Source organism: Fulmarus glacialis, unplaced genomic scaffold (assembly GCF_000690835.1).
Source record: "Fulmarus glacialis isolate BGI_N327 unplaced genomic scaffold, ASM69083v1 scaffold34729, whole genome shotgun sequence".
Classification (NCBI taxonomy): domain Eukaryota; kingdom Metazoa; phylum Chordata; class Aves; order Procellariiformes; family Procellariidae; genus Fulmarus; species Fulmarus glacialis.
The window spans coordinates 12,723-24,199 of record NW_009231980.1 but is presented as its reverse complement, the minus strand read 5'-3'; the positions used below and the strand labels follow the sequence as shown (position 1 = coordinate 24,199).

Sequence of the window (11,477 nt, the reverse complement as noted above, 5' to 3'; positions counted from 1 at the left end):
CACTCCAATCGTGAGACTCATCCCACCAACTCATGGAAGGTTGCTGGCTTCCCCAATAGCAATGGCCAACAGCATGGTCCCAGCTAAACTACAGTGCTAAATTAAAACTGCATACGCCTTATCCTGAAATTCACCTCTAGTCTTCTTAGAAGTTTCCCATCCCTCACTGAGATAAAACAACAGGAATACAGATATAAGTTACCTTGCCCTATAGACAAGAGTACCTTGACTGTACCTGTAGAATGAGTTCTTGTAGTTGAGACTGTTTTTGCTTTATTCTTTCAAGTCTTCTCTGTTTCTCCACCTTAAGACAGAAAAAGGATTGGTTAGTTTGTTGGTTTTAAGTAGCGTTTTGTATCAACATTTTCTCCCCTTAAAATCATTTCAATACCAGAGAACTGGAGGTAGGACATAGGGTGTCAATCATTAAGGTTCTGCAGATAATTTAGAGAACTAACTATCAAGACTCACATCAGTACTACTGATGGAAACGGTAACAAAGAATTAGAACACTGGGGAATAAAGTACAATATATCGGGGAGAGGGTAAAAACATCTTTGCAAACAGAAGTTATGCCTCAAAGAATTATCCAAATTATCTCAAGGAGGCAAAGAGCAGGTAGACCAGAAGGATCCACTTGATGTAGTCTACTGATATTGGAGGTATTGGAGAAGATCCATCAAAGATGCTTAAAGAAATGAAGCTGCTATGGAGCCCAAGGTTAAGTCCTGACAATATTAAATACATACTAAGTAACATAAAAGATAGAAGACAAAATGGTAGGAAATAAACAGCTTTCTCAGTGGAGGAAGCTCACCAGCAGATTCCCACAAGGACTTAATTTACAGACTGTTATTGCAATTACAGAGGATCAGAGCAAGGGGATGAACAGCAAGGTGACAGAATCTGCTGACAATGCTACGTTACCTGGCATAGTAAAAAGAGAGCTCATCATAAAGCACACCCGAAGTGTGTTGTAGCACTGAGTGATTACATCATCAAAATTATTTTTGGTAAATGTAATGTGGTATGTGTGAGAAAACATAATTCCATCCATGTGTTACTTCAGAAATAAAATGACATTCAGTAGACATCTTAAATTACAATATCTACAAAAACCATCAGCTCAGTACACCACAGCAGCCAAAAATTTGAATTATTAAACAAGGAACAGAGAACAGAACAGAAATTATCACATCAGTATATAAACCAGAATGTTTACATTTTGAATTCTGCAGGTCTGGCTGTTCCTATTTCAAAAAGACCATACAAAAGAGCAATCAGAATAATCAATTCCACACAAGTGAATAATGAATAAACTAGAACACTACAGAAAAGAGAATGAAATAATGGGGGAGAACATGGGAGATACCTATAAAACCATGAACAGGATGGAGAAAGTGAGTAAGGAATGACCAGGTCACCATCACTTCCAATGCAAAAAAAATCAGAGGATATCAACTAAATATAGTATGTTCAGAATCAAACAAAAGGTATTTCATAAGAAGCTTCTAATGCACCTGAAACTCACTGCCACAAATGACTCAATATTAAAAGCAAACTTTGTAGAAAGTAAAAATTTGTGAAGAAAAATTAATTGAGGGCTACTAAATAGAAGGACACTGTATCTGCTTCAGGCTATATGCCTGAACCACAAGTTACAAGAGAATACATCACTAAATACTTTCTCTAATCTTATACTCCTTCCTAGGTAACTGCTACTGTCAGGCAAGATACTGCATAGACAGACCGCTGGCCTGAACATCAGCTTTTGTTTCTAGGTCCTTAAAATATGCAACTAACAAGAAAATGACTGGAGTTAAAAATTCACATGAATGCAGTTTTCTGTTTGTTTTCAGTGGAAAAAAAAAAAACCAGAATTGTACAGAGTTGAAAAAACTGCAGTAAGGCATGATGTTATATTAAAAAAAAAAAAAGAAAAAAAAAGGTAGGACCAAGTCTTGTAATTTAGCATTAGAAAATAAGCCAAATAACTGCCTCCCCCCAAAAAATTTACCACAACTCACCTGAGATATTTTTCTATCACATACATGTAAACTACATTGCTTTCCGTATTACTTCAAGATACAGACCTTTTTAATTGCCCCACACCCTCTCTTTTTGCATTATCAGGACATATTTTACCAAATCTAATATTCTAATTCACACACAAAGTACAACTTTAAAAAGACTTAAAATACTAAATACTTGATGGGGAACCCCTTAAATTCCTGTGTTCCCTTATAAACTATTTGGTTTGATTTTTCAACAGTTTAAGCGTGAAGCTAAGCAATATCAGATGGAATAGTAAAAAAAGTTTATTAGGCTTGACAATTTCACAAATTAGCCTCAATTTCACAACATTAGCCTCCACAAACTCACGAAAAAGAATCTTATTGCAAAACTTGTCAGGTAATGTCACTAATAATCTAAATGTCAATAGAGCTTGCAGAAACAGGAGCTAGAATACTCATGAAGCCATAATGGGGAAGGGAGGAATCCTGCAATTTCCTCGAGTAAACTCAACACATCTTAGGATTTTTACTATTTTCAAGACTATATTACACTTGTGGCTCAATTATTCAATGGTTAACAGGACTCTTTCCTCCTCTTGTGACACTCAATTAACAAGTTTTCGCTTTGGTATCAGAAGTTATCATTGTTCGCATCTTAAACGCATGAACCTTCACTGTGCATTATTACATTCTAAGTTGCTTTTTTTACTTCAGTATGAATATTATCCTACTACTCTTTAGGACATTATCTATCATGACATCAAACCCAGCTGAATGAGCCACACTTCTTTTTCTTTTGCTCCAACATTACTGGCAATGCCATATTTTGTGAGACAGATCCAAAGACATCTACTTTTAAAATCCCTCCAGCTAGCTGGTTCCCTATTCAGCACACAGCACTGTCATCTTCAAACCACTTTTCCATACTCACCCTATTTATGCCCCAATTATCACTCTCTTACCTTAACTAATAATTTTCACTTGAGATGATAAATATTTAAATAAAACTCAGATTGATTAATACCCCGTATTTTCTTCACCTAGATAGCAACTACAGTACTAACTGAAAAATCAATTATCAGTATCAAACAAAAATCTCCATAGAATTAGCCCTCTGTAGATAGATCCCAAAACGTTTTTTTCCCAATTCGTCAGTTTCTATACTAATTTTTCAGTTGAATTTAGACTTATTAAGAATCAATACAAAGTCTCATTCTATTCTGATAAAGTGAGTTGACTTCAGTAAACCTTGGTAACTTTATTATCCTGCAAATCTCCGGATAGTCAAAAAAATATCCTGCCAGAACTTATGAATGCCTTTCAGTATAAAACATTTTACTTCTTACACAAGACATGCAGTAAAAAAGACATGTTCATGTAAGACAAATGTTAGAAATACGTAAGACCTGCAGCAATAAAGAAGGAGCAATGCATACATATACTGATATACATACAACATCTATCATCCCAGATGTATTATTTGTCTGGCATCTGGAGAAAACAATCTTCCTGACTCCTGAGCACCACTATTGCAATGTTGGAAATACACATTCATCTTTCAGTTTGATTAACTTCCACTCAGAACCATTTCACGTATACTGTAAAAGCTGTGACAGAGCTGTATTTTTGACACAGAAGAATTAAAAAAAAAAAAAATTTAAGCAATCTGGAAGTTTAAACGTGTGTTCTGTAAATACAAATAAAATTTAAAAAAAAAGTCAAAAGGGACCATACTATTCTACCTTGCTATCTCAGAAGATCACATGCATCTGTTGTATCAGAACATATTAAAGCTGTAAACATTTACTCAAACACAAAGCCATTGCCAACTTCCTAATACATATACCTCTAAATTCTGACATTCCTGAGCCGAGTTAGTAGGTAGACCAATCCATTTGATTTCCTTCTTCTCCTTAGAGATAATGTTCATGGCCATAAGGACATTTAAGGCATCGTAGACACGTCGTCTAATATTCTTCTGGTCATAAGCCTGCTGTAGACATAATGCATTAATCAAAAACATACCTGTGACAAAAATATTTGAAAATAAATATATTACAGTAAATGGGTAAACTCAGGTAACATCTGAACTGCTTTAGCAGTAGGAAACGAAATACAAAGTTTCAAAAGAAATTTCTCTTCCCCCATTCAGTTCACATGTAATTGACCTCCCATATACTTACTGATTCATTTGGTGAAATGTGATTATCAGTGGTACTGAATTCTGCAACCAACTCGTCTGCCACCTCATTGTATGAGGTGGTTCCTTTTCTTTGTACCTTCTCACAAACCTTCATAGAGAAATGACGTAAACCCTTGCCATTCTTCTCTCCTTTTTTGTTCCGCTTCCTAAATATATGTATAATATATATTTTAAGCAGATTTGAACTTTGGAATATTTAATGTCTTTTTCAAATACAGGCACACTGCTGTAAAAAACCAAGCCTTCCCTTTTGTTCTGCTTCTCACCCCTTCCCAACATTTTTTCCTATAATTTTTTTCCCCTACAATTTACAATAATTAATTACAATTCTAGTATCTTGATGCTGAAACACAGTACAAATTCATTCTTTTGGCAACTCTGGTAGCTCCTGTAGCAGATAAGAAGTTAGCAATAAGGATATTCCTTGAAGAAGTCAATGAAGAAAACCTTCCAATCTTCAAGACAAGAAGGTATAGGGAGATAAATGCTAAAATATGAAAAGTTAATTACAGGAGATAACTTTTTTTTGTCTTTTTTTTATTTAAATAACCCATCTAGTTTGACCACAAAAAATTAGACTGATTGAGCATTTTCTACATAAGTCCGATACTGACTGAACAGATGAAGTCTGATATTGGTTGAACTCATTATACTGTTACTAAAACACATATTTGAAGTTATACAGTATATAAAGTTGCTATGAAAACTTCAAAGTTACAAGATACAAGGAGTATAACAAAGTTTTCTGCATATATTTTATCATTGAAATAAAAAGTTCCTTGTAACTTGAGGAAAAAAATGTAAGTATCAACAAAATGAGTATCAGCAACGGAACCTCTCAATTCTCTACATTTCATTTCACTGTATAATTCCAAAGTAGAAATCTATTTGTGTGTAACAAGACACTGATGATAAATTTAGTCTTAAAGCAACTATATGTAACAAGAGACCCTTAAAAACAGGCTTGCATGAGAAAAGACACCAAAAGAATGCATTTATTGTATCTAATACTTTTTCCCAACAGGGACTACATTCTTGTTTCAAATGATACTTCAGGATCCACTTGTTCAATCTGAGTTGTACTGTATTCTTTTGGAAACACACCAGCAAAACAGAAATGCCAAATTAAAAATTGAATCAAGTCTGATGAATTCCTGTGTTCTTTTAGGAGCTAAATTCTCTAAATGTAAGTAATATGAGAATATCTGTCAAGAGTTTACAGAAAATATTTTAGTTCCTTTTACGACAAATGAGGGGGTATTCATTCTTGTGTGACTATTCCTGATTTTAATACAATATACTTTAATGTTGAAGTGCTCCTGCTGGAAAAGTAAACTGACTGTCTCTCTCACACTGCTAGCCTGAAGAGTACATATGCTATCACAGTGAACATTTATAACAAAAGTTCCAAACAATTTATTACTCCTTTGTAACTTTTATTCTGCTCACCCAGCAGACCACGGCGAAGAATCTGCAGTCTGGTTCTGTGATACAAAATGTGTGTTAGGTGTATGTGGACTTCCTACCAGGATAGTATTTGGCGCTGAAGGTCTCTGAGGTGTACCAATAACCTACAGCAAAGATAACATAATTTGGAAAATGATCGTAAGTATTCCAAGATATTCATATGGTGCACAATTCAAACGATGCATTATCCAAACAACACTAATACTTTTTTCCTACCTAATTTTATTAGATGCACTGAATTTATACACACTAGCACAAAAACCTTCAGACTACAGATTATATAGTTAGAGCACTCCCTAAGTAATAAGCATTTATGTTTCATCCTTCTCAAATGAGCTTTTCATGCTTGCTGGATTTCTTTACACTGTTCAACACTAACTTAGACAAGATCAAAACACACACACCTCCTTCCCCCCAAAAGAAAAAGGGAAAAGAGGAGGGAAAGAAAAACCCCTACCAGACTACGTATAAAGAAGTTGCAGTAAGTTACCGTTAAAATATGAACATATGAAACAAGAAGATTTGAAAATCAGTAAAAGCAGAGAGAAAATGCAGAGCTGTTGCAAGAAAGGCCAAATTCTCTCCTGCAGTCAGTCTCTATCAAAAACCAAAATACAAGTATGTTAGAGGTGAGAAAAAGTAAGGGCCAACTTTCTTTATCACTGCAGTGAGCGAGACCAATTTAGGCAAAACCACTCCATTCTGAACATGTTACGAGCACAAACTCAGCTGATCACAGTCTTCCCGCTTACAGGTAAGTAGTCCTGAAGATGTGCTAATTTGATCATGAGTAATACACACATTCACACATAGAGCCATGCTCTCCTTATCTGTGAAACTAGCTGAAGCAGAACTTCCACTTTTGCAGATGATGTTTTTTATCTCTGAAATGTTATAAATGTAACTTTCAAGAGAATACGTACTTAGGAAAACAAAATGATACTGTATAGATTTCTATTTTGTAGAAAGATATGCCTACTTTTTGGGGGTATATTTACCTCCCAGTGGAAACAGTAGGTTGCATCCCTGACATCAGGTAAGTGAAACGAACATCAAATGAACCTAAACTCATAACCACTCACAAGCTTGCTCTATTTTCCTGCAGCCACATTCTGCCTCACCAACAAAATTTGAAGCTTCTTCCTCAGGCTAGCTTCAGTAATTTAGGGTTGCTTGCTATCCCCTTCAGAACTGTAAAGTCAACAGAAATTTACCCAAAATTTCTCTCTACATATACACAAAACAAAACCTCCATATCTTCTTTAACGACATACAACTAAGCATCTAATTTTGTACTGATAACAGCCAATACAAATATGCTGATATGGTCCCCTTCTTTCACAAAAAAAAAAATTAATGCTAATATGTTCAGAGTAAGACTTAAAGTGATGAAAAAATTATGATTGCAAATGTAAATTTCCCACAGTAATCATACTAACAAAACCATCATTAAGGGTAATTATTATTTTGGAGTAATTTTTTTAGCAATGTTACCATGTAAAATTAATCATAGATAATACAGATGACGATTTGTTAATTTAAACTTGCGATGGAAGACACAAGAATTTATTTTATAATATAACATTGTTGTAAACATTAATTTACTCATTGTTGAAAGTTTAAAAAAGCATCAGATGATTTGTAATTTCATTATTATCCCCTGGCTTGGTACTTTAAGAAAAGATTTTTTTAAGTTACCTGAAAGAACATTTCTTTTTCAACATTAAACTCAAGTATGTACAGAGTCTCACAATAATGCCCAGAAGGGACCCCCTCTGTGCCATTATGGCCTATGATCTATAGTTAAAACATTCCCCTCCTACTGCTGGTTACTGATTTTAAATTAAAAGAATGCCTAACTACTCTGAATTTCCTTGTTTGGAAATGTATTGATAAAACACTTCCTACTGAAGGAGCAATTTCATTCAGTTAAACTCATTTCGCTACACTCTTAACTTCCAAGTGGCTGCTGGAAGTAGTTAATTCACCACCACTGCTGGAAAGAGAGCACAGTGAATGATCTGCACTACATCTGTATGGTTGAAGCAGTACAGTTTATAGATTCAGGCAGCCTCAAATATAAAACACTCCTTAGAGCTTAGAGTTGGGAAAGGCAGATGGGAAACTGCTTTCCTATCAAGAAGAAACCCAAATATAAGACATTCCATTTCAGATGTTCACGTTACAGTTGCTTTACAGAAGATGAATTGAGACCAACTCTTTTCAGATTACCAAATTTTGACTTTTATCACTATAAAAGTGACTTCTCATAACCTATGTATTATCTATTGCATTTTTAGATTCTTTGAAACCTCTAATTTCATGTACCTCACACAAAGCTCACAATAAGTATTTCAGCAAAAGGATATCTAAATTAAGCACTGAGAAAGGTAGCTCTGTTTTCAATTTTGTTCCACCTAACTTCAATCTCAAAAATGTGCTGATGAACTTCATTTACATTTCCCTATGTCCAATTTCAAAGCAGAAACCTGAAAAAGCCACTGATTTTAAGTGGCAAGACTAGCAAAAGATAAAGCCACCTGAATATTCAGGTATCTGCATGTTGATTTGAGAGTCATCTTTGCATTTCTTTATGCAAAAGAACATTTGTTTTAACATAAGTCTATTAAAATCAGAAACAAGCTTAGACTATTTGCCCATGACAACTGATACCGACTATCAAGCTACAAGTCAGATTTACAGTATGTGTAAGCAACAGTACAAGCAATAAAAAAACCACAAAGTCTCCTTACCACTTGTTGTGCAATGTTGACATTAGACTGTCCGAATGTTTTTGGCAGGAGCTGTTTTCCAAGCGTATTTACTGTAGAAGGATGAACAGCCAATAGAGAAACAACCCCTGAAACAAATACAGGTAGATAGCTTCAGGTCAGCCACATAGTATTATTTTACCAATTCCAGTTTCATCTATACTACTAATGCGTATTAATAGAAACTAGCTCTGAACTGCATAGAGTGTCAATATAAACGTAGCATTTACACATTTGAAGGAAAAAAAAAATTAAGATTCATGGTATGTTCTCTCAAACTTTCTCCTATGTAACCTTACAAGTCACTGATCTAGTATGAACACGTTTTAATTCCTTGTATTCCAATTTTTCTCTCAAAGCAGAGTAATAGAGGTAATGGGCATCTAACAGAAAACATAATTTCCTCCTCTTCTACCCCTGTCCTTTGTGGCTATTGAAATCTTTTCCCACACCACCTGAAAAACACGCCCGATGCCCCAGCATATGACATCCCCTTCTGAGGCATGCTGGTCTACAGGAGATAAAATTTGGTTAGCACAGACCTTCCCAAGAGAATATTTGCAACTTTCCTGAAAGTGCTCCCTCCCAGCTAAAGGCAGGGAATTAAAGAACAAAAGTCTTCAAGAATCCAGTATTTGAGCAAAATACATATACAACACAGTAGACCAACCCTGCAGGGAAAGTGGCTCTCTTCCTGTTCATAAGCCATCCACAACCACCATTGATAAGTAAGCAAGTCTTAAGCCATGTAAAACAAAATTCAACTACAAAAATACGAAGCCAGATATCCTCTAGCAGTTTGATGTGTCATGCCATGGTTTAAAAAACAAAACAAAACAAAAAAGAAGCAACAAAGACTGACTACGGAAAAAGAATAATGGCACAAACAACTCTTAAAATACTGGAGACATTTGTTTTGCTGAAACATCTATCATTTAGTTGTCAGGTGAAAGGTTTAGCAGTTCTTTCCCTCAGATCACTTTTAAAGGGGCCAATGGGGCCAGAAGGACTTGGCACAATTCCCATTCATCTTCCTTTCTTTTTCCCATTATCCAATACAGAAGTAGTAAGTAAGCATTTTTACAACAGTTGTATCAGGAAGGGCTCTAACGAGTCCATGATGCCTATCATCACTCTTATGCATTCAGGTAGTCTACAGAAAGTTGGGGACAACTCAAATCTTTTTTAAGCCCTTGCTTTCCAAAAGGCTTGTATTTCCTAGCTGCTATTACTACACCATGTCAAACTGATAGCTTCACACAAGAACTTATTCTCAGTCCCCCAAAGTTGAACAGGATGCGGTAGCCTATCATTCTTCCATTATTAACCAACTTTTCAGCGCTCTTTCAGAAAGTCAGCAGCTATCTAATTTGTAACATAAGTCTCTTATGCCTTCCTGTTCCTTCAAGTACATCAATCGCTATCACGGCCCGGTTTGTGTGTGTTCTTTCTCTCTGCAGAATGCAATAAAGCGATATAAACTACCCCGGCTGTTAGTGCTTGTGCATCTTCTTCTCAGCTTCCTGGAGGTCAACATGGTTTTTTTTAACCTCCACCTTATTGCTTTAAAAACAATAAAGCAACCTGAAGATTGTATTTCCAGTATAAAATAAGAATTGTAACTGCTTTCCAAAGTTAAGGCGCCTCATCTATTTGATCACCTTTCCTTACCTTTGACGGCTCTTGTTGCCCGTACACTTTCTACCTCTCCTACCCTTTGGAATTTATTTTTGCAGGGGACAGGGATGGACACATTATTCATGACAAAGGAATGCCATATGTTATTGTATAACTCCATAGCACATTTTCTATTTTATTCCCTGTTCCTTTCCAAATAATTCTCAAAATTCAATTTGCTTGTTCCCCACCAAACACCGATACCACATTTTCATGATATGACCTAGGATGACTTCAAAATCTTTCTTGAGTGCTAACAGCTCACTTGGGGTCCTCATCGTATCTAGTTTGGTTTTCACCAATTATTAACCCATGGGAGTACTGCCCCATTCTATGACACCTTAGTTTCTTTAACAGGCTGATTAAGGACCTTGATAATCAAGGTTTTTTTGTTGCTGTTATTTTTAAGAAATCCAAGGACATCGCACTGATTAGATAACCCTTATCCACATGGTTGTTGACTCTTTCAAAGCATGACTTTGAAAAGACGTTAACTTCGTAACTTCCCTTTTTCCCCCCCTCTAGAAAAGCCCTGTTAACTCCTGCCCATTATCACATTTATTGACATGTCTACTACTTCTCTGTTAAGTGCTCAACTGATTTGCCTAACAGAAGTCTGACTTACTCATCTGCAGCTATCTAAGCCCTTCAAAAATTGACGCAGGATATGTCGCTTTCTATCCTTCTGGTACTATATGAATTATACATATACTGAGTTAGCAGGACAGAAGTACCATTGCTAGGTCCTTTAATAATTCACAGGTAGATACTCCATGGCCATGATGATTTCTAACCATTCATGTTATCAATTTTTTCCTAAGACAACAACTTCTAGCAATACTTCAGTAGGACAACTTCATAAATGACAGTATTGCCATGAGACTCTCCCTAATCATCTTGATCATCTATCAACCCTTCAGATGCACTCAAAAGACTTCGTTCTTCTGGTATGTTTAAAAATAAAGTAACTCTTTATGCTATCGTGTTGTTTCTTAAAAACTTTTATGCAGTCCACAAAGACAAATGCAAAAATCTTGCACTTATGACAGTATAACTCCACGCAACAGCAGAGGTCAGGGGTCAAGTGGTCAGGAAGCAGACGTGCAGAAAAGGACCTGGGGGTCTGGGTGGACAAGCTGAATGTGACCCAGAAGTACACCCCTATGCTAATGAAGACTTAACTGCATCCTGGGCTGCATTTGGAAGAGTACAGAAATAAGTACAAAATAAGTCATTTCCTTTTACTCCAGCACTCTTTAAGCTGTACCTGCATTACTCTTTTCAGTTTTGGGGCCCACAGTGCCAGAGAGGCATTAACAAACAGGAAAGAGCCCAGCAGAAAGA

General features: G+C 35.8%; 1 protein-coding gene across 1 annotated transcript; it reads right to left on the bottom strand.

The window, feature by feature from the left end:
• Positions 1 to 235: 235 nt before the first annotated feature.
• LOC104081865 (transcription factor Dp-1) lies at positions 236 to 8,545 on the bottom strand (the record flags this gene model as incomplete). The annotated part of the gene is made up of 5 exons (XM_009584752.1): positions 236 to 304; positions 3,862 to 4,008; positions 4,199 to 4,364; positions 5,668 to 5,789; positions 8,439 to 8,545. Coding segments are annotated over 5 exons (611 nt in total), but the record flags the coding sequence as incomplete, so codon positions are not given.
• Between the last annotated feature and the right edge of the window lie 2,932 nt (positions 8,546 to 11,477).